The sequence below is a fragment of the Erithacus rubecula genome (genome assembly GCF_903797595.1).
Source record: "Erithacus rubecula genome assembly, chromosome: 1".
NCBI lineage: Eukaryota > Metazoa > Chordata > Aves > Passeriformes > Muscicapidae > Erithacus > Erithacus rubecula.
The window spans coordinates 82,924,036-82,948,063 of NC_136658.1; the positions used below are offsets into that span (position 1 = coordinate 82,924,036).

The 24,028-nt window shown below is 40.5% G+C and overlaps 1 protein-coding gene across 2 annotated transcripts; it reads right to left on the reverse strand.

The window, feature by feature from the left end:
- Positions 1-201: 201 nt before the first annotated feature.
- CHST10 (carbohydrate sulfotransferase 10) lies at positions 202-17,486 on the reverse strand. 2 transcript variants are annotated; one of them, XM_079299844.1, is made up of 6 exons: positions 17,168-17,486; positions 12,305-12,439; positions 9,386-9,483; positions 6,466-6,700; positions 4,148-4,253; positions 202-2,286 (listed from the first exon to the last, which is right to left on the reverse strand). In XM_079299844.1, exons 2-6 carry the CDS (start codon positions 12,402-12,404, stop codon positions 1,749-1,751), a joined length of 1,077 nt encoding a protein of 358 aa, XP_079155970.1. In that variant the 5' UTR covers positions 12,405-12,439; positions 17,168-17,486; the 3' UTR covers positions 202-1,748. The 2 variants fall into 2 exon arrangements, with proteins under 2 accessions (XP_079155970.1, XP_079155969.1); XM_079299843.1 differs by lacking the exon at positions 17,168-17,486 and adding an exon at positions 14,963-15,041.
- Between the last annotated feature and the right edge of the window lie 6,542 nt (positions 17,487-24,028).

Here is a 24,028-nt window from a genome sequence, read left to right on the forward strand (position 1 = left end):
AATATCCTACCTTCCAACTTTGCCAACGTGGATTATTTTCTTGCCAACAATGCCCAGTTAATGATTCTCCTTTATTTCAGTCCCTCTGTTGAGATCTTTCTGAAATAATTTCCAGCTACAACAGGGCTTCCTGTTTGTGGGCAGCAGCACACGTCAGCTTGGCACAGCTTTTCTTTTACACAAGATGCTTTCTTGTGTTAATACAGAAAGCTATCAAAAACATAACAGTGTCTGGATTTAAAAGCAGATTCCATAGAACTGAATGTCACTAGCATTTCTAGCCAGCAACATTATGCTGAACTGAAAATAAATTTTTTGGGACTATGATTTAAAAAATACAGCTCACATGCTCACTGCGACAGAGCAATTCCTGTATTTCAGATATTTGGTCTATCTCTCTTCCATGGCCTGCAGGATGAAGTGGCAGCACACTGATTTTTATTGCTGGTAAACTCAGATAAAAGACTGCTCCTTATAAGACACAATACAAGTACAATCAAATATGATGGTTGCATCCACTCAATTCAGTTTTGTTTTTTTTAATGCATAAAATGGGCACACAAATTCAGGTGACATTCAAACTTTTGGCAAATACCCAGTTTACCACATCAGTAACATAAATGTTAGTCATTTTTCACTTGGGACACCATGGCAGTGAATCACTGGAAAAATCAGAGATTCATCTTGTCTCCTTCTCTCCTTCAGCAGTAGGGAGATGAATTTTCAGAGGGGGATAAACTTTCTTCTGAGGTACTGAACTAAGCAAGGCTGAATATATGAAAAAAGTGGACTGTTAATCCAAGTAAGCAACTCTTTAATATGACATCTTGCTTTTGTAACTTCTTTATTAATCTTAACTGTTAGAAGAAAAGACAAGTTAAATTGTGTGAGAGCATCTTGTGATTATTATATGTGCTCCCACAAATACAACTGATACTTTAAATTAATTTTCCTTAACAGCTTCATATTTCTTCTATGCTCCACTTGCAGCTGGTGTTCTCACATAACTTACATAGCCAGGAGTTAAATAATCTCTTGAAAAACAAAAGTAGAATTATGAGGCTCAATACATCAGTAGTAAACACAGTAAACACTTGACAAAATTACAGAGACAACTGGGGTGTGGAACCAGTTCATTTTCTTACATCTCTAAAAGCTTCTGTCTAATTAGGTTCATTTTTTTGACAAACAAGAATGGGATTAAATCAGCGCTATTGTAGCAGTCACATGACAGAACCTAGATGGTTATATTTGTCAAGCATTTAATTAATTTCTAGTCTTGTACTGGCCTCTCATTTACAAAGCTCATGGGAGACTACACGACTTTCTCATGAGCAGGAATCATTATGTTTACCCAAGTGTCAGGGTTAACCTACACTGAAATTGCCATCTTTATAAATACTTCACAACATTTCAAAAGTGGCACTCTGTCTGAGAGGAGAGGAAGATCATAGCCCATTTGTTCTCCCTCTTTTTTTCCTAAAGGGAAGAGGGGAGAAGTCAAATTCTGTATTTTAGATAACAGATATAATTCCTAATAGATTGCAATGTCATGTACTGAAAACATGGTAAGGAAACAACAACTTTAAGCCCCTACTTGTTCATATGACAAATATTTCACTGAAAAGTGGAGCAACATTAAAAGCTAGGAAACAAATGGTCATTCTCAGCTCTGCCAGTGTTGCAGCTGGTATTCACACAGGTTTAGATTAATCCATGAGATACTTTTTCAGATCTTATCCCAGGTGTCAGTTAAGCAAGAAATCAGGTTCACGGTAACCAAAGAGTTTAAAATCGCCTTCAAATCGTGCATAGAGGCGTCTTATGTCTCTCTTGCTAATTCCAGAGAAGTACCGCTCCACTTTTGTTCTGTTGTACACGGTTATGCCTGGTGGGATTGTGGGGTATGACACCAGGTGGTCTATGCCAGCTGCCTTCAGGATATACGGAGCATCGTCCTCCAGCGTTTCGTGGTGTCCGATCACACTGTACGTGATTTCACAGGGAGCACAGAGTTCCACGTATGTCACCCAGTGAATGATGTGGTCGCCAAACTGCACATCCAGCCACCGGTGATTAGGGTCCCCCAGGTAGCGCACAAAATCCTCAAACTGCAGCCCTTTGGTCTCTGTGCGATTCTTTCTGTATTTACGAATGATGCCGGGAGCAATTTCGTGCCGGTACCAAGGTTCAAACCGAGGATTGTGCACAAACTTGTCTTTAAACGCAGAAATAAGTCTTTCAAATGGATCTCTAACAATAAAAAACTTGAAGTATAAATTCAGTCTAAACAGAGGAAGAAAAGAATTAAAGAATTCAGCAAAGTGTTTGGCATATACTTATGAAATGCACATAAACTCTGACCACAGACACAGAAATGTGAATCTTAGAGCACTTGCATCAATGTAATAATCACCAGGACTAAATACAATTTCTGTCTTCTTAATAGCGGTTTTTACATACAGGACAGAGAAGAAATAGTTTATCCAAGTTTTCACATTTTTTTTCAAACTGGAGGAGTTTAGCTTATCTCAATCCATAATAAACAGGAGACAAAAGACACTGAGAGCTCTAAGTTAAAAATATTTGTAATGTCATGTGATCAAGCTTAAAAAGCAAAATACTTTAGGACATGGGAGAAAGTGCATTGGTGCAGCTAAATGCATACAGAAGGCTGCATTTTTCACTGGCAGTCTGTTAGATAAATTTCTGTTTAAAAACAAAAAAATTAAGAATGGTATTTTATTTTGATGTTTTGTCAAGCTTTCAATAATGGCTGAGAGCACCACAAACATGAGACCACAATTTACAACAGAATTTCATGTATTACTGTGATACTGTAATATACGTAATATTCTGTAGTCAGATTATCTGTAGCAGGAATAAATTAAAACAAAGTTTATTTCAATAAATAGCTAAGAAAAGAGATTGAGAGCCCAGTCCACACTGAAATGAGGATGGATGGACTGGATGTGGATGGACTCTTCAGCCTGCACAGCACTTAAATCATATTTCAGATACTCCTGACTTAGTCCTAGCCAGGCAGGACTAGATAGAGGTCTGCAAACTAAATCAACAGATCTACACCATCCTGCTTTCCACACCTAAAACTCTGGTAATTTCAGATCCTAACCAAACCCATGTTACACACCTCCAGCATAGCTTCCATGCTGAGCAGAATACAGCAACCCAAGTAATAATGGATTCAACTTCATATATCCTAACTAGGGCTCACCCTCAAGTGAACAGTTCCTTTCTTCAGGGCTGCTCACAGGGAGGAGAACAGATCCATGTTCTCAAGAATGCAGTGACAATATTTTCCTTCACACAATATCAACACAAACTAGTTACCCCAATTCTACAGGCACAGCTGTGATAAAAGTCCTTGTGCCACTGCATGGAACAAAAAACCTTGCACTGAGCTCTACTGATGTGTGACACATGTATAAAGGGCTGACTTTTCAGAATGGTGAATGCATGCAAGCACATGCTTACAAGTGTTCACTGTCATCCCATGTCCCTGTTCCTCTCCATGCTGCCACCCCTTACAGGGATTATACATGGCATAGGCACTAGTAGAGATGAGAGCAGGCATAGTAATACATCTAGCCAAAGTGATGCAGAAGTTCTATTGCAGAGTATTTTTTGGCTCTGAAAATAACCAGAAGTACTTAAACAGGAAGACAAAGTGTTTCAGCTGAATGGAGAATATACTGGTACTAAGAAGCACTAACAATTTACTCTAACCAGTTCAGTCCCAGTAAGTAAGTCCACTGCAATGACAATCTTACCTGTAGGCAGTAAGATTCACAATGAGACATCAGGATGGGCTGTACAATTAAACCTTCTGTTCTGAAGGTGAACTATCTAACAACTAGGTATGCATTGAATTACAGAAACATTATATCCCAGGGAGTTGGTTGGCTCACCTAACTACATTACAAATTACACTGGTGTTCTCCTTCAAAGCCAGCAGGAAGGCAGACACAGCAACATCTGTGAGGATAACAGAATAGTGCCATAATACAAGTGGTGGAGCAGAAACCCTGCTGCCTTAGTTTCAGATGCAGACTTCAGATGTACCCTCGATTGCTCATAACACCACTGACCTCAAACCCCTCCCACACTCACTGGCAGGGCCACTTACCGTTTTTTGATTTCAGAGTCACTGAAAGAGGACAAGCGTGGAAGGCCATTCTTCTCATGATCATGTACAATGTTTTCTGGGATCTCTTCTATGGAAGAAAATGCTCCTAGACAAATTAAAACGAGAGAGAAAGTGATTCATTCAAGGGAAAAAAAACCAGTGAGTATAAGCAAGCATGTGTGCCTTTGGCTGACAGTTTTGTGTCTTTCTCTTTTCTTTATTTTTACCATTTAAAGTTACTATGTTTAAAACTGTTAAATTATGAGAGATTCTGACTGCTAAGCTGAAAACTGTTAAAATTCTTTAGGGTGTGTGACATCAAAGTCCGAGACCAAATGGCCCCAAAATTCTCAGAAAAGAACATTATGCAAATTTCATCAGCAATTATGTCTAAGCCTGTAACTCCTCACATGTCAGTGTCCCCATTCTCTCTCCCTCTGCCTGCACATACAAATGGAGAAAGACTTTCAGGATTATCTCAGAAGAAGGAATCAGCTTTTTGGCTGAGTTTCAACCACCAACAAAAATAAATGCTATGAGCTGCTTTTGGAAGTGCTTCAATGCAAAAGTACTTTGCTTTCAGGATCCATAAAGTTTTTTTTAACAAGTATGCTGTGCTGAAACAAAAATTCCAATCAGAGAATACTCCACAGATTAAAAGGCACTAAAATTAACAACATAAGTCTCCAGATATTCATTTCTGTAAGCACATAAGCTGACAAGAAAAATAACATCACTTAACTCTGCTCCATTCATTTTAGTATCCTGATCCTGGAAGGTTTTATGACCTTGAGAAACATCTCATGTGATCCCTTGGGCTTTAGGCATAACCTTTCACTCAGCAGCATTTCATAATATCAACCTGCAACAAGTACAGGGTGCTACAAAACAAGCCTGTTAAGTGAAAGCCTCTACAGCCCTCTTGTTTCCAGAACTGCAATGAATTATATACACTACTCAGCTGCTCAGTTTTCCAATTTTTTTTTTTTCCTGGAGTGGGGCAGAAGTGAGGACTAGGGTTGTATTTTATCAGTTTCAGGTTTTCAATTGTATTTTTTGGCACCATACATGAATCATATGTGGACAACAGATGTCAGGTTAGACAGGCTCAGGAACTGATACCTTGTCTTCATTCAGAGAACATAGTACAAGCAGCAGCAGTTAGTTCCCCACATTGCCACAGCTCCTGAAACTCTAAATACCACTTAGGTATTTGGACACAAAATTCCTCCTCAAGTATCAGCCCTGATTCTGAGACCAGACTCTTACCCAAAGAGGAGAAAGTTAGGTCAACCACAGCAGTAGCCTTCATCAACAGATACCAATGCACTGGCAGCTTAAGGCAAAAGAGACCAGTGTTTATGTGAAAGCAATTTTCTATCATTATCCAACAGGACAGAATTAGGAAACTCAAGTGAAAAGCTCCCTGCTGTTAAGATGTGAGTGACCCTCCACTCAGCAGAGTCAATACATCCCTGCCCATCCTGAGGCATTCTTTGCATGTTATCTCTCAAATGGTAGTAAGAGCAGGTACTTCCAATGCCTTCATACTGTTCCATATTTAGTACTGTGAGTGTGGCTTTCACAGCTACTAAGAAACATGCACATACATAGGTATGGGTGTATCTCTGCTAGATTTTTAGCTTCATCCACAGATCAAGGATGAAATTAATATTACAGTTTTTAATGTTAGTACTGCTTGCTAGAAACGTTTTGCTGAGGGACACACTCATTTGCTAATTTTTCAAACACACTAGTCCCTTTATTCCTTCTTTCACCATTGTTTGTAACATATCTTTGGTGACCAAACTATTGCACCTCAGAATCTTCCTAATTCTTACAATGGCCCACTGATAGAACACACACAAGATTCAGCAATATAGACCAACAGCAGCTGCCAAGTTTTAACTGGCTTTCTTCATGGCTAAAATCCCTAGTTAAAAGTCACTGGCTTTTAGCCAGAAATTTCATATCATTGTTACTTAGGAATTAAAATAACTTGCCACATACTTTCAAATTTTATAAATTAGCACCCCCCATCAAGGATAAGAAACCTACCTACCACAGTCACATGGATACTCTGTCATGACCCAAATAACTCTTGAGCCAACTAACAATACTTATTTTTACAGAAAGAACATATCTCATTTTAAGAGGATGTTTTTTGAAAGGACTAGAAACAACTGTGATAAAGGAAAAGCTGAAATTAAGTATCAGTGTACGGAAATGAAGAAAGAATCCATTTTAGTTGCCCCAGTTAGAGCAATTCCATTTCCTCCTCCTCAAAGAAACCCACACACCCACAGAAAAGCAGATACCATTTAAAACAATCAAGACTTTTTTCCACTGAGTGTTGCCCACTTTTGGCGTCTGACAAAACAGGATCTTGTGCTTGTCACACACAAATATTCGGTCCAAGACGAATTTGGAAACTGTGGTGTGAGAGAGATCTCTCAATGCAGTGTCTTTGCAGACATTCCTGAGAAGCTCAAGTCTTTCCATATGAACAAGGGGTTGATGGATCAGATTTCCTGAAAAAGCTTTTCCAGTTGGCTTTATGAAATGCAGAGGAGAAAGAAAAAAAAAAGCGTTAAAGACTTTAGTTTTCAGATCAAATTCTAAAGTATAAAAATTCCCAAACTATGCACCCTAATGACTCCCAGATTCATGATGAAAACATTGCTATGTATTAACTGAAGGAACAGTCCACAGTTTGCTTCCTGTGCTGCTGCTGTACACTGATTCAACTCTTAAGACATTACATGGTGGTATCAGCTCTAAGAGCTTTTCCATACAACAATTTAAGTCTGCTGCATAGCAGCAGGGTCTCATCTGTGTGGATAAAACATGCCTTGATCAAATACTGCAACTCCCACAGAGTTTCAACAACCTGTAAGAAAGCTTCTGAGGTGTTAGGACAGGAATTTCAACATAAATTACACTTTAAGCTTTGAGAAGATGGGGCTGACCCATGGTGTGATTCTTGGGGCCGTCCTGTGCAGGCTAAAAGTTGGACTCTATGATCCTTGTGGGTCCCTTCCAACTCAGAGTATTTTGTGACCCACCTGACTGGGAAAAAATTTAGGATAAAAGTTCAGTGTTCTTGTGGTGTTTTCTAGCACCTGTGGGCATCCAGTGTTTCTATTTATCCAAGTTGAAATAAAATCAGGTGAATACAAATATGAACAATAAGCAAATAAAAGAAGTAGCAGGATAACTCTCCCCAAAAATGTTTCACGTCTCATTTTTCTGAGACTAAGACAGGAACCACAACCACCTCTTGCCTCACAACTAGTGAAGTGAGAGAAAAAAGAAGCTTCTCTTATTAAGAGGTGATGGGTAAATTTAAATTTCTACAGACAAATTTTCACCTTTCCACTAACTTGAATGGCAATCTCCGATATCAATACAGACTAGGGGATGAACTGATTGAGACCAACCCTGCCAAGGACTTGGGGATACTGATGAGTGAAAAATTGGATATGTGCTGGCAGTGTGCACTTGAAGCCCAGAAATTTGCCAACTGCACCCTGGGCTGCATAAAAAAAAACCCTATTGCCAGCAGGTCAAAGGAGGTGGTTCTTCCCCTGTACTCTGCTCTACTGCCACCTGGAGTGCTGCATGCAGCCCTGGGGCCCAGCACAGGAAAGACATGGGCCTGTTAAGGGAAGGTCCAGAGGAGGCCATGAAGATGGTCAGGGATGGAGCACCTCTCTTATGAGGACAGGCTGAGACAGCTGTGGCTGCTCAGCCCAAAGAAAAGGCTCCAGGAAAACCACACTGCAGCCTTTCAATACTCACAAGGGGTTTCTAAGAAAGACAAGGGCCTGTAGTGACAAGAAAGGGGCAATGGTTTTCAAGCGAAAAAAATTAGGTTTAGACATTAGGAAAGAATTGTTTCCTATGAGGGTGGTCAGGCACTGGAACATATTACCCAGAGAAGCTGTGAATGGCCCACCCAGAAATGTTCAAGGCCAGGTTGGATGGGGGTCTGAGCAACCTAGGCTAAAGAAAGGTGTCCCTGTCCATGGCAGAGGGTGTGGAACTAGATGATCTTCAATGCTCCCTTCCAACTCCAACCATTTTGTGATTCTATGATTTTAGGTACAGTGTCCAAGCTATTAATCAGAAAAGAATTATTTTACTTTTTGTCCCAACCTTCCATAAGGAATCTTTTTTTCCATAAGGAAAATAAAAATTCTGCTTTTTCTGTTTGTTACTTTTCTCCAATACCCCCTGCTCAGAATGTAATCTCAAAAGTCTGTCAGATTATTTTATCTGTCCAAACAATTCTTTCTGCATGCAACCAAAATTAGTGTTGTTATTCTACATTTCATGCTGTCAGGAAGTCAAGAGGGAATTGCTTTAGATCCAGAAACATTATTATCCTCTTCCATACTAATAAAGAAAGCTATTAAAACTCACTATACATAACTGCCAGCCTTCCACTGAACAAAGTGTTTTTCTCAAGTATTTTGAAGGTAACTTAAATTTCACAGTTTTGAAAAACGAAAACAAAAAAAGCCACGTTTATAGAGCTAGCTTACCTTCCATGATGCATCACAAAAATACTTTAAACATAAGACAACTTATGTACTAATGAAAAAAAAAAAAAGAAAAAAAGCCCACTCTGCAACCAGTCTCAAATTTACATTTGTATAAAGGATTTTCAGAGTTTCATTGTCAATTTGCTGAAAGTACAGAACCATGCATCTAAAAGATCAACTGGTATTGACTACTATTGTGTTCATGTTCTACTTTGGAAAAATGCTGAAATGTGAAACACAAAGAACACAAAACATGAAAAAAAATTGCCACTGATAAAAAGAAACAGATTGGCAGAAATCTAAGAGAATAGAGAAGACACAGGGTTGCCCTCAACAACCACAAACCTGATCACTATGGCAAGACAGAACACAAGTAATCCAAAACTGGGCCATTATATTAAAAAGGCTAACAAAAACAACTGTCCTGAGTTAATAAAGGAGTACTGTAACAATTTTCTCCAAGAAATGGAAACACATTAAGATGAATCATTCAGATGAAACAAAACAGCAGGTTACCATAACAAACCACCTTTGTGAAGTTAAAATGAATTCTGTCTGCTCTATCTAAATAAAACAGTCTGAATAAATAATTCCTCTCTAGCAATTCATCTTAACAACAGGAAGCCCTTCCTTAATCTTTTATTTTCTTTTACTCTTTAATACACATAACCCTTATCTCAACAGTATGTACCTGGAATTCCTCAGGCCAATGTTTTTCCTCTGGCACATGTACCTCCTCCACTTTTGTGACAGCTGTCAGCATCAATGGCTCTTGCTTGGCACCATAGCCTAAAGAAGGGAGAGAGATAACAGCATTACAGAAGGTGAGGAGGGGAAAGCAACAATTTCTTCTTTACAACTAAAACACATAAACTTTACTTTCTGTATTAAGCTTACAAAACACTAGGATTTGTTTCTACATGGAAAGGTACTAGACAAGACAGACAGAGACTATGAATATTTTAAAGGATGTACTTTGTGGGAATTTTGGAGGCAACTTCATTTGAGTTTTATCAAAGAAACATACCCATTATATATTACTTGGTTTTTTTGGTTGTTTGCTTTGCTTTTTTCTAGAAAGTGTGCAGAGAGACATCAAAGTCTGAATTCAAATACAGCACTTGATAGACAATTTATATAACTATATAATTTATATATAACTATATATATATATCTATATATAGTTATATATGATTTATATAGCTATATGGACATGTGCAGAGATGATTTTTATTTTTCAATGAACTTGCCAAAGCACGTTCAAATAAAAAACTTAAATCTATCAGGTTCCTCTCTCCCCTTATACCAGTAAAAATGTTTCTTCTTTTGTAGACTATTAAATGTACAAGAAGAAAAGTGTCATTATGGGCACCCTTTTATTTCTGTGGTGCTCTAAGTAAGCCCCTATAATCAACAATAAATAAAGATCCCCTCTTCCTTTACTACTGGACCAATGGCCTTCCTCAGAGATTCTCACAACAACAACAAACTTAACTAATACTCTTGCTCTTTTTTAGTGATTTTGGGGCAGCTAATAGTTTAAGACCAAATTAAAGTATGTAAGGAAGAACCTTTTTCATGTTTTGCATTTAGTATGGTACAGAAAAACCAAAAACCATAAGATTATAGCTTTAGCCTACACAATGCAGAAAGATCAAAAATAATTTGAAGCAGCTTTCCCTAACTACAAAGTAAAAAGAACATGATTTCTCCCTGAAAATTTCTTTCCATCAATACTGCATTACTTTTCCCTTCATATAGATTCTTCTATGAATGTTTCCTCATCTGTATCCACAGGGGCTTACTGTTTCATGGTTGAGAAAATGTGTGCACTGCCTATGTCCTTTTCATCAGGGAGTACTCTACTCTGCCTACACTGGATTTTAACAAAGGGCATGCATGGAAAAGCAAGTTAAAACTTAAAGCAATGTAAGCATTCAAGCATTCAGAAACTGTAATTACTGCTGTGCAGAGACTTACTTCATGGAGTTCTGTAAAATATAAGTAATCTGATTCAGTGAAAGAGCAGCTAAACTATTTTTCACTATCATTGTGTAAAAGCATGCCTGTAGATGCTACTAGAAATGATGGGCAGAAAATTGCTCCTTAAGAAGTTCCTATTGCTCAAGCACACAAGACATCAGTAAAAGGCTTAAACAGAAGAACATTCATTCACTAAGCATCTGCTGGTTTTATTCTATCTGCTATGAAGACACATCCAAATAAGAAAAGTTTCTGACAAGTCATATTTTACTAAGTCTAGAAGAGCTTCTCCAGGATTTGCCATTCTATTTGGACTTCCTCCAAAATTCTGTTGGTATATTCAAAGTATTTCCATTCATTAGTTTTATTACAAACACTACAACACATATATACACTTAACCATAGTCACACTTATGCAGAATAAGCTTAAGAATTTATATATCATCTGCTCAGAGAACCATTCAAAAGGAGTGGAAGATTCAGCATAGGAAAAAAAAGCAAAGATAACAAACAGCAAGTAAATACAGAGGCTATGTTCTAGCAATTTTTTAAAAATTACATTTTAATTTCCCTGACAAATTCTGATGAAAAGAACCGCCCAAAGAATACCTGAGCTGCAAAACAAGAGTTGGCATAGAGGGAAATACTGGAAGATATAACTACCTAATGTAAGATTAGCTGATTTGCAGATGTACCAGAACAGAACAGGTGGGTCCAAGGAAAGCTAGTTTAGTCTACAGGTCTCCTCTGTAAGACTTGCTGAATAAATCTTCACACAGATGCATACATCTTTATATTTATCCATTATAAAGTTATTGAAAAATATGGCACAAGTGGCAATGCTTCAAAAGTTACATATTTTTTGCATGTCTTAGGAAGATGCAAAGACACAGTTCTCCTAAGACTCAAAGTTGTATCATCACCTTCACCCAGAAGTCTCAGTAGGATGGCTTTGTAAGAGCAGCTCCTCAGCAGACACAAAACTAACATGCTGTGTAGTGTCATCAAATGGCTTAAATTCCTCATCATCTTAATATCTCAGCTACTTAAGCTAAGCAAAAGCCTGTAAGCTGTTTACAAGTCAAACAGCAGGGGAGAAAACTGAATGAATGCAAGAAGCAGGCCAGAGGTGGCTAGGCAAAGTGCATTGCAAATGAAATAGAACTTTCCACACGTTTTACATAATGCCTCAGCCACAAGACAATCAGTGACAAAAAGACTGAAACTAGTATCATGTGAAATGAACTCCTCAGTACCTTCTGAGTCTCTTCTGACTTTAAACAGGTAATAGTGCTTTGTTGTTTTTGCACATAACTTCTGCCCTAGGTAGATCACGATATTGAAACTAAATGTATTTGAAAAAGCACACCTACCAAGACAGTACTGCTAAACATGATCCCTTCTGTTCTTAACCACCAAAAAAATCTCCTGTGATACAGATTTGCAGACTTCTAGGAAGAAAAGGAGCTGAATATCAGCACTGTCACTTCCAGAAATTTAGTTGTTCTGTTCTCATTCCTACTGAAGAAGTGATAACATGCCAAGAACCACTTTTCATATAAAAGAGCATTTTTGTGAAGCACTATTCAACTTTCTGTTTCTCATCAAACATTAAAGCTAAACTTACCATCTGGGTCTTTAAAAGTCAATGTGATAAACTTGCTAGCAACCATGAACATGAATATCACCCAAAAGCATGCAGCTAGCAGCAGCCACTGGTGGTGCATGTTGTCAGATGTGAGCCATATAAAGCTGGCACTTCCTGTTTGAAAAAGAAAAGATTGACACATTAATTATTTTCGTTAAAATTTAAAAACTGTAAAACCAAAAAGAAAAGACTTTAATATGTATGTATGTCATAAAACAGAGCAGTAGATTTCACTTTTTACTTTTTGTCCCTTCAGCTGTATTTTTAACTAACCTTAGGTTGAGGCAATATAACCACTTACTGCTATCAATGGGAGGCTTCACTCCTTCACCCCTGAGTACACATTCCCCCCTCCTGCCTGTGCTGGGAATAGCACTGTTGGTCTGAATGCTTGGGGAGACAGATGAAAAACCCCAAAGTTTTTCAAGGAGAGTTTATTTTTTGATTCAGCTTAGCAAGACAGCCCATTGTAGAAAAAAAAGGAAGAATAAAGAGAATAAAGGAAGGAAGAATAAAGAGAGAATGCTCTCAGTGGTAGATGGAACATTAACAGTGTACTCAGTTATCCCAAGGCAGCTTATGACATATAACATGGACTCTTCCCCTGTCCAGCTACAGAAATTGCAGGCTGGAAGCTACCAAGCTAGAACACTAAGCCTAAGCTGGCCAAATGTTTTTCACTTTCCTTGCAGCAGTGCAAACTGCAGTTTTAATAAGCAAAGAAATCACCCATAGGAACTGACTGAATACACACAGTTCTACCCTGATTTTTGAAACTGATATCTTAAGAAATTATTTTCTATGACTGTAAGATTAGATATAAGGAAACCAATGATACAAAAAGATTGAAGTTCCCAACCACTAAGAGAAGTGGAAAATTTTAAGCTGTATCTTTAGCTGAATTTCCAACTTCTGATAGGCAATACTAACAAGGGTATACACCAGACAGATATGAAAGCTCCACTCCAAATAAAAAAAACAACCCACATCCAAAACCTACAAAAATACAGCACTATTGTCTCTACTGTTGCTGGAGAGATAAGACACCTGAGGGGTTGAACTCAGGTGCTGTAAAGAGCAAATGCTTCCTTTTGAGGACACAAGCAACACAACATCTGAACATTTAACCAAAGAGGATCTAATACAAAAATCTCAAACAATGACATCCTCACAACTATCCTATAGCTACCAATAGGATCAGAGTCAGTCCTAAAGTAGCTACATGCAACTTCAATGAAAGTCACATCTACATGGTTTGTGATCACAATTTCTACATAGCCATTTAAGTGAACTGCCAAGGAATACAATAAATGCCCTCATTCCCAGTTATGATGCCAAAAAAAGAAAAATGTCAGTTAATACTTCTAAGGAAGTATTTATTAAGTTTTTCAGTCATATACCAGTATTCCAGTTTCTTCATTCTCACAAAGCTTCAGTAACAGAAGTAAGCCTGATTTTGATGTTGTTCCAGCCTGTCCACCTGCAACATCACTAGTACTGCTACAGGTGCCAATTGCTTTTCCAACTAGCTTTTGCCTTCCAGCAATGCAAATGTTTCCAGGAAGAATTCTCACCACAGCTGACAGCAGTGAACCATCTTCAGGATATGCTGAAAGCCTGTGCAAGCAGTCAAGCAGTTCCAAACAGACTTGGGACCCAAATGATGTATACAAAATGAGTAAGAGGAGGAAAAGAACTGAGTATTTCCAGTTAAAGGGGGAAAAAAATTAGCTAGTAGCAGTGTTCAGGCCTACTTTAATCTTCTCAGTGCAGCATTTTTCAGCTTGGCTTCTGAAAGTTCATTTCTTTCCCCCTCTTCTTTCATTTTTGATTACTTCTAAAACCACCACACCTAGGTATCAACTGTTTTTTGGACAATTACAGGTGCTGTGACCTCCATTAGGACAATGCTTGTCATCTCCTGGCTTTTGCTACAATACCCTGGCTGACAACTGATCATGCAACATCCAAAACATGTTTATTCTTCATGATCTGGAAAACTGTTGACCAGGAAAGGCAAATATCATAGGAATTCCATCAGACTGGCCTCTTTTCAGTTAAGTAGTTCAAAAGTTATTCCCATCCTACCACAGTACTAGTACAAACCTGCCCTAAGATTCATGCTGAAACCACCAGGTCTCAAAGCCCTCATTTTTCAGTCTACTACTGTCTTCCATTTAAGCATTGAGATTTGTTCCCTTTATTTTCAGATATTGCATTCATTTCCAGCTCTCACAGAAGACAAAAATTCAGATCGGATTCAAGACACAGAACTGCAGCAATGACATTTTTTACTCTTTAGGTAGCTCTGCTAAAACCATGAGAACCATTCAACATTTAAAACACTGAATGCAGTAAACTGACAGAAACTTGCAGAGAACACTCTGCAGGAGGAAAATTTCTAACTATCAGCTACAGGCTTTTCAGAGGTATAATGAAAAGTCTGGGCCAAACCTCTCTGCCCAACTCAGTATATTTGTTCTACATCCCTGCTAGCCTGCTCACTTCTATAACAGTGATGGATGCACACCATTCAGTAAGGACTATTGATCTATATTCCCTTATGTAATTTATGTATTGGATTTCTAAGAAATTGTGTTAAATCACATGGGAAATGCAGTTCCTGTGTGCTCTGACCTGAAATGCAGTTTGTGGAGAGAGGTCCCTGCTGCCAGGTCCTGTGCTGTAGGGACAGGAGAGCATTTCAGCCAGTCACCTACAAGCACTACAGTTATCACAGTAAAGACAGGGCTTAGAGAACAGTCAGAATTGCAGCCACATCCATGAGAACCACCACTTTTACCCTTCAAGACACGGAAACTGAGAGGAAAACATGAAACAGTTTTGTTTACTCTTTTTTCTTTTAATATGCACAGGAAATCTGCAAACATACTCATGAATGCAAGAGTCTTGTCAGAGGTTCTGTCATAATGTAATTATGATGTTATTACACCATTACTCACTCCTAGCATCCTAAAGTACATCTGTATCAGCAGCTCATCACTGATCTCAAGAAGCAGAACTATTCAAAGTTACACACAGGAGTACCTCAACCATTATGCTCACTTAAAAGCAATGACTAACACAATATTTTTTTTTTTAATTATGTGTTTATGTTGTTTCTCTGTCTCTACTTTAATATTTCTATTGTTTCCAAATAGGGCAATTGCATTTCCTATTTTAGCTCTAACCTTATGTATTTCTGTTGCCTCTCCTGCACTTATTTTCTAGTAAATACATGTACTAGCTTCTGGTTTTTTTGTCTCTAAAAGGCTCATTCAGCTTTCAAAACAGTTTTCTATTTCTGGTTGTCTAAAACACAGATTTTCTTCATAAGCAGACAAAAGCAAGAAATATGTTGAAGGCTTAGTCCATTTTCTCACAATGAAATACACGATTTTCAGGTTACTTTCTCCCTCTTATTGCAATTCTGAACTTTTTAGGAGCCCAAGATCTCAAAACTCCTGTCCCCACCCATTCCTCTGTCCTTCCTTCTCAGGGCTACCACAAACTGTCACATAACCCTCAGATTAGCCAGACCAAGGGTTTTGCATGAGAAAATATGGGATGACCAACACAAACACACCCCAACACACAACACAAACATGAACCAAAGAACAAGACACAGAGCTGCAGGTTTGATCCATGGCCCACAAGTAACCTGCTACCTTGAATAAACACTCATTCTTTATAGAAGACTGCTGTCTTCAAGTGGATGATGGTCCAAAGTGCAAAAGATGTAAGCAGCATTAAATCTCAATGCCCAGTCTGTTTTGCAGCTTATGCTGCTTGCACAGGGCTCCTTGGCAGGACAGCCCCTGCAGGCATTGTCACTGGCAGTGACACACCAGGAGGCTCCAATTCCCAGCTGCTTGTCCATCAGCACATGATGACTGGTGTGACTGGAAATGGAACTAGTAAGGAAGGACAAGCAACAGCTAACTGGAACAACCTAACCCATTTTCATCAATGTTTCCTTTGTTTTATCTTACAGGTAAGAAAACCTGGCCAATTTGTTATACTTCAAAAAATTTCAGACTAACATACCACAGCCGCTCTTTGGCGCAAGGTGCATGGTGCCACTAAACGTTGTAACACACACGGTAACAGCTGATTCCTTCTCAAGGCTCTCTTCCCCGTGAGGGCATAGCAGGCCTGTGTGTCTGCTCTTCCAGCTCCTGCTGGGGCCCGGAGCGCTCCCTGCGCTCGCAGGTCACCTGTCAGCGGGCTGTGAACCGAGGACCGGGCCATCACCGCCAGTACCAGCTGCGGGACCAGCCCGGGCCATCGCTGCCGGTACCGGGCCCGGGGCATCAATGCCGGTACCGGCCGCGGGACCCGCTGAGCCCGGGGCAGCAGCGCCGGGACCCGGCCTCGCCTCCCGCCCGCCCTGCCCTGTCTGACACCTGCTCCCACTCCCCAAGCTCCTCACAGCCGGGAACAGCAGCGGATCCTCTCTCCCCTGCGCCCAGGCTTCACGAGTGCTCCGTTCATCCCGTAAGACCAGAGCGGCCCCGCCAAGAAGAGCGGACAGGGCCGTGCTCTGACCGGCACGGGACGGCTCCGGGCGCAAGGACCTGGTTGAACAGACATAAACTTTTCCCGTTCTGCAGCTGGAGGACGAAGCTGGGCGGGCTTCCCCTCACTCGGCAGAGATGGACACCACATGCCCGCAGCACCCGCTGGCTCCCCGCCCGTCCCGGGCTGCCGGAGGAGCCTGTTCTCGGGGCTGGCGGCCGCCAGGCCTCCCCCCGTGGCCCTGCCCGGCCCCTCCCCGGCTCACCGGCCCCTTTCCCGGCTTACCGGCCCCTTCCCGGCTCACCGGCCCCTTTCCCGGCTTACCGGCCTGCGGCGCCGCTGCCCGCAGCGCGGGTCCCGCCTCACTCGGCGGCGCGGCCGGCCCGCTCGGGCGGCCCCGGCTGCCGGCGCATCCCTCCCGCCCGGCGGCGGGCGGCGGCGGCGCCTCCCCGGCCGCGCTCAGCCCCTGCCGCCGCCGCCTCCATGTCCTCCCGGGGCCGCGGCAGGCCCAGCCCCGGCCCCAGTCCCGCCGCCGGGGAGGGGAGGAAGGCGAAGGCCGCCGCGGGGACGGCCCGGTTGGGCTGCGGGAAGACGCAGCGCCGCACCCGGCCGCCCGAAGGCGGGAGGGAGAGAGGCAGGAACAGAGGGCGGGCAGGGCCGCTCTGCTCTGCCCTCCCCTCCTTGCCTCGCCCGCCTCTTCCCTCCCTCCCTTCCTCCCCTCCAGCGCGGCGCTCCAGCTGGGTTCGCGTGTGCGCGCTTCTGTGCCTGTGTTTGCGTTGTTCCGTTTGGGTTTTTAAACTGTTAAAGTATCTTTCGTAGGCCACTAACGCTCGTGTTTTAAAAAATAAAATGCATCTGGAAGTCACAGGATAATTTATATTGGAAAAGAGCTCTAGGATCTTTGAGTCCAACTGCTCCCCCAGCGCTGCCAAGGTCACCACTGAACTGTGTCCCCGAGGGTCACATCCCTGTGGTTTTTGAACGCTTCAGGAGGGTGGTTCCATCATTGTCCTGGGTAGCCTGTGCCAATGTTTGACAACGTCTCCATGAAATTTTCCCAAAACCCTGACCTAGATGTCCTTTAGTGCAACTTGAGGCTGTTTCTTGTAGTCCCATCATCTGCTACTTGGGACATGAAATCGGTCCTCGCCTGGCTACAACCTCCTGTTATGGGGCTAGAAGAGATCAGTAGGGTCCCTTTCCATGTGGTTCTTCCTCAAGTTTCTCCAAAGACCTCTTACTATTTCTTCCATTTTGTGAAGCCCACCATCAGGCAGGAAAGTTGCCCTTGGTCAGACAGGAATGCAACAATTCACCACAAACTCCATCAAAGCCAGGTGCTGGTGATGTGTCTCTTTTTAACATCTGTTTAAACAGGTCCTCTTGAGGACATATTACAGTCCTACAGTGCACTCCTCCCTTTTAGAGAGGGATTTAGACCCTCTGATCCATGCATTTTCAGACTTGACTAGTGTAGTGCACTGTGCTGAAGCCTGACCAAGGAAGTGCAAGGTTTCTGTCATTGGTACAGATACCATGACCAGCCCGTGGAGTAGAACAGGCTTACGCAAATGTGTTAGCAACCTTGTGTTCAGTGCTACACTGATGACTGCTGGTCTCCAGTGAGGCAGCAGAAATACAGATCTCCCTGGGAGCAGTGGCCAAAAGCCAGTAGTCACAAACTCAGTGCTCTGCCTGGCTCTGTGTTTGTTTGTATCAGTACCTTGGGACACCAAGTCCTTGTGCATCCTTCCCTCTTTGCCTGTGAAGTAGAAATGATGATTGTGACAGTTACCTTTTTGGCAAAGCACATTGGAAATCTGTGTCTGTCACCAGCCTGAGTCTTGCACAGGCTAGAAAGCTGCTCCTTTCTTCAGGTTTTAGTGATGACTGCAGTTGCAGCTATGCATGGATTTATTATTAAGAAATTTCCAGCTGTGGAACTAATTCCTGCCAGGTTATCAGGCTTAACCTAGGAATTTTAACCTTTCAAGGACTTCGTTACTGACATATATAATAACTAATCCAGTACAAAAGACACCAATTTTCCAAATTAAGCCCAGTTAATAAGCTTTGTTGTCAGTAATTGGGCCTGAAAGTGTCTGATGCAGTTGAAGAATGTGTTGCATAGGCAACTGTACTGCTGGATTATACTGTTGCTAGTTCAGGCCAACAGGATTCTTGCTACTAATGCTAAGCTGAAGTGGGGTTTAGTGCTTTAAATAGGCAGTAAAATCAATGTGTGAGTCTCAGTTCTTTTTAATACTAGAGGATTTTTGCATTGCCAGAGCAATGCAAAGGATAATTGAACTGGTGAAAAGTCACCCTGCTCTCTCTGGAATATCCTAGAGTATCTTTCTCAGATAAATGATGCTAAAGCCAACAGAAGTGATGTACCAAATTTTTTTCTCTAAAGACATGGGCCTAATGCTAAAAATTTCCTCTTAATAGCATGTTCAATGTTTATGCCACAAAAAAAATGGGGGTGTATACTCTAATAACTCTTGTGTATCTTTACTCCAGTTTTGACATTTCTCCTGGAAGGGTCTTACAAAAGATCCACATTTGCAGCTTGGCCAGTCAGAGGAGACCAGGTGTGGCTCCTTCAAGAATTCTAAGAAGTTGTTATCCATCAGTGGCAGGCTGTCTTGACTTCCCTTAGCATAAGTTAATTCTAAATAGCACTTAAGCATACCAAAACGTTTAAATGTTTAAATGTTTGTCTCTGTCTTGGACAAGATAAGTAATCATCAATACTGCAGTTTACATTTGAACACATCCAGCCTAATCACACTGAAAGAACCTTCATTTTCCTTGATCTCCCAATCTCATCCTGTTAGCAGAAGCCTAGGCTTGCCCATATTGTTAAACTTGTGCTATGTTAATTTTTTTCTTTTTGCTGTTATTTTGGGTTTTAATCCACTGTCAATTACTGGGATTAGTCTTGGTAGCCCTTTTTAGTCATACTTTGTTTCCATAAGAGCTGACCTTAAGACAAGTCACCTGCTCAGCATCAGGTACTCACAAAGATTTAAATAAATCTTATTTAAATCAGCGGGAAAGCATGCTTTTCCTAGTGCAGTGCCATTATTAGTGAAATCATCTACCTGCTTCATGATTGCATTCCTGAGGCATGACTGATCACCAGAGATCTCTTGAGTACAAGTGCCTAGATTTACAGGTCAGACATGGCTCCTTTGGTATGTAATACATTTATTAGGGTGTGATCTTCACCACCAGATTCTGTCTGTCTGGAACTTTAGGGAGCTTATTTGAATGTCATTTGGGTTGATACAAGATAGAATACATAGAATACTTTATGGCCTCTAGAGTCACTGTGGAAATAAAATAATAATAAAAAAAGGGCAGGCCCATGAAATCAGGAAGGTACAGCCTCATACAGATGGAGGATTTACTAATACAGCATAAATATATCTAAAGTAGCATGTGTTTATTGCATTATTTTGTTTTTATAAAGTAACTTTAACTAAGCATAAAGTGCACATCAAAAACAGCTCTTGCATAGGAAAGATTGAGGTCTGTGGAGGGACTGGGGGGGACTTAGGGCTAGTATCTGCAGCAAAATCATACTGCCTGTATCAGGGTTAAAATTAGATCTGTAAGCAGCAAATGAAGAGCAAATCTTTATTTGAAGATTAAGTTAACTTTTTGTTTTGGGTTAGAAGCAAGTTTTACCTCATGATGAGTGCCTTGGAATTCTTAAATCTTTGCATATCATTACACCATTTGATTGGCCTTTGAGAAGGAGACAAAAAGTTCAGATTGAGGTAAGTAGGTCATTAGCTGAGCCATCTAATTTATCTTATATTCTTCAGACATTTTGTCTGAGTTGGTAGTCTGAAAAAGGAAAACAGATTTGTGAAGTTTATTAATAGCAAAGAACCAAATGTGCTGCTAGGACTGGACTAGAGTAGCTAAGAACTATATTTAATTATCAAATCAATGTCAATTAAAATTGAACCTAATGATTCAAAATTAATTATATGGGTCATAAAATGAGTGCTGCCAATCAGCAAATTATCATGTCAATGTAGCAAGATAAGTCAATTCTTTAAATAAAAATCAGAAATACAATTGACTTTTAAGTCCTGGTTATGCGTGTTTTTCAAAGTAGAGAAATTAAGACAATTGACTGAATCACTTAGTGTTCAAAACTAGTTACTCTATTGCAAAGTGACCTGCTACCCTTTTTTAACCCTCCCCTTTTCCCACAGCCCAAATCAGACAGCTGGATTCAGCTGGCAGAGTCGAACTGGCAAGCAGCTAAATTCACCTGCTGCTTTCCCCAAGGGACAAATTATTCTAGGCTATTTCCAGGTGACAAAGTTGCTGTGACACTGCAGGTATGGTGCTCGTGGTTGCATCTATGACTTAGGCTCCAGTGTGGGCAAGCTGCAGGTACCAATGCACCTGCCAGTGCTGTGCCTTGACTCAAGAGGAGCTGCAAGATTGGCATTGCACAGATAGAGAGCACCAGAGCTGCTCTAGGCTCAGATAAAGAAGAAAGGCAGATTTTTAGGTGGGGTTTTTTTGGTCATTTTTTCTCAAAAAGGATTATTGACTGGAGGCAGCTGCGCTACTCTGAACCAATACTTCTGTTAACCAATGTTTGAGATTACACTCTAAAATATTGCAAAAACACCTAAGGACAGCATGCTAAGCAGAAGGCACTGGTATCTGATACCAGTAGTGCTGCTGTAGCAAAGGTTGGGAGAGCTGTTTTCTTCTGCTTGATTATCCCCACGTTAGAAAATGGACCAGTTTTGGGGTAAGTAGAAACACCTGAGAGAGCCTGAGGGGTGGCTTGGGTCATGGGGATGTGAGATTTTAAAAAAAAGAGAGGTGGAGACAGGCACCGAACCTGGGTTCCATTTCCTAGTGAATGTATGTAGGATTAGAATGTTTTACATTAAGTGGAACAACTTTCACAGGGACACTGAGTACTTCAAATAATTTATAACTTGCTGTTTAGGGCTGGCTCTTGGGAGGTGGCAGATGTGGTATCCATCAGGAGGAATTTGAACATTTGTTTCCCATATCCTTATAGCTTATTAATTAACTAGGAACTGCACCACTCTTGTGAAGGCAAGAAAAAAAGGGTTTGTGCCAGAAATTCTAGGAGACTTAAGTCTAAAAGTGCTATCCTAAAATGACAGGCATTTCCCTAAATCCATACCCAGGAGGGCACGTCTGTGAGAGGTGGGACTTCACAGCCCTTAGCACATCCTGCTGACCAAGGCACAGCACCCTCCTGCACCTTGTGGCCCCTGTGCCATACCTCAGTGTGTGCTCCTCTGGGGACATGGTCCTCATCCAAGAATCATTTTGGAGCCACTTATGTGGGACTTTTTCCAGTGGAAACTACAGAATCTGGAACCTGCTCCATAGCTTCCGTGATTTAAGACAATCAAATAAAAAGGAAAAAAAAAAAAAACCCTCAACCCCAAAAAGAACAGGAACACAGATTGAAAATTATTTGTGTTTTTAGGGGATTTTTTTCACTTTTCTGAAAATGAGCTGTTAACTATGTTACCATGTGTCCTTGAACCATGCATGTCCACAAGCTACAATATTAAAAAGAAAAAAAAGGGACAAGGAGCTTCCCCAGTCACCATGTAGACAGAAATAGGGATGGGAGGAAGAATAAGAAAGAGAAATTGGATTGCTCTGAAGAACATGGTCCTTGGATTTGCAACCCTGAGGTGACATGAATTCTTTAGTCACTGAAATTTATGTTGAAGGTTCTTGCCCTTGAAAAACAGAAACATCAGGCCCACAAGACCTAACTTTACCTTAATTCTCTGTGGTAAATTTTATTTCCTTCAGCGTAATGTTTCCCAAGATATTAGGGCACAGCCAGTTTTGCACTGCAACAATAAAATCTTGTTCTCACTAAGGTGAGAACACATGGGAGATTGTCTATTTGAAAATGCCTATTTCTAAAATGTGTATTTTAATCACTTATGGGAACCATGACCGAAAAGAGCCCTTAATATATGGGGGGTAGGGTAAATTTGGAAAGTTTTCATGATATTGCTTTCAGCCTCACTACAAGGAAAAGGCTTGAGAGTATAAGATGATTTCAACATTTAATATAAATCTTTGATATCTCCCAAAGTAAAACTGATGGTTGCCAACTACCCTCTCCATTTATTCAGCTCATCCATAGAGCAGTTGATGTTTTGGAATTGTGTGACCACCAGTCATTCATCAAACCTTATGTCAGGACCAACCGTGATAGATCAACCATGAAATGCATTATGTTTTATCTCCAGAATTTCTTCACTTAAAAAAGGAAGAATGATTTTAGATCTTCTTGCTATGTATTCAACTTAAATTAAAAAAGGTTAACAAGGTGAAATTCACCCTCACATTCAATCTCTGGCAAGTATTTTAAGATACTCAGTTGCAAAGCATACAGTTAAATTAATAACTGGTATTTGATAGAGGCAATATTGAAGCTGCCAACTTTATACTTCAACCAAAGAAAAAATGTCATTGTTTAATGCTTTATATCCATCACTCTAGTATTTAGGAAAGTATGATATGTTTTTTCAAGTGATGTTGCTTTAAGTTGCAAAATCGGCTCTGAGCTCAAAATGATGAAATTAAATGAAAATGAGTAAGCTAAGCCAAGATGTGGTTTTCAAGTGTGAGCTAAATATTATCATTAAAAGTACATTGGTTCAGTGGTACAAGGCACCATCTTGTAGCACAGATCCTACAGACTTTTCTCAGTTCTTTTAAAAATATTGTGAGTAGCCCATATCAGCTGTATTAAGCATTCCTCTCTTACCAAATAACATCATAAATTCTTATTAAATACAATCTTTTTTGACCATTTAGAGCCAAACTTTCCCCTTTCTTAGGCTGTCAGCTCTTGATGCAGGGCACCAGAGCCTTCAGGCTCTGCTCACCGTAATCTTTGAGAATTACAACTCTTTATTTTTTTAGTATAAGGAACACCCCAGTCCTGCATTTGGAAGCATCATACCTCTTAGGCAGGCATATTTCCACAGCAACACTATCTTTGTTTTAAGTTGTATCCCCATAAAAGAAGGAGGTTGCCATCCACCCACTTACCAATTCCCTCTAGACATTCTGTCCTTTTATATTTTACATTATTTAACTAGTGGGCTTTCCTTGTTTAAAAAAACCCTACCA

What these genes read in the sequence shown, in the direction of transcription:
- CHST10 (XM_079299844.1), bottom strand. Translation starts at nt 12,404, where the DNA reads ATGCACCACCAGTGGCTGCTGCTAGCTGCATGCTTTTGGGTGATATTC. An exon ending in ATTGGCCTGAGGAATTCCAG is followed by an intron (nt 6,701 to 9,385) that starts GTACATACTGTT and finishes CATTTCATAAAG; the next exon opens with CCAACTGGAAAAGCTTTTTC. An exon ending in GACTCTGAAATCAAAAAACG is followed by an intron (nt 2,287 to 4,147) that starts GTAAGTGGCCCT and finishes TCCTCTGTTTAG; the next exon opens with ACTGAATTTATACTTCAAGT.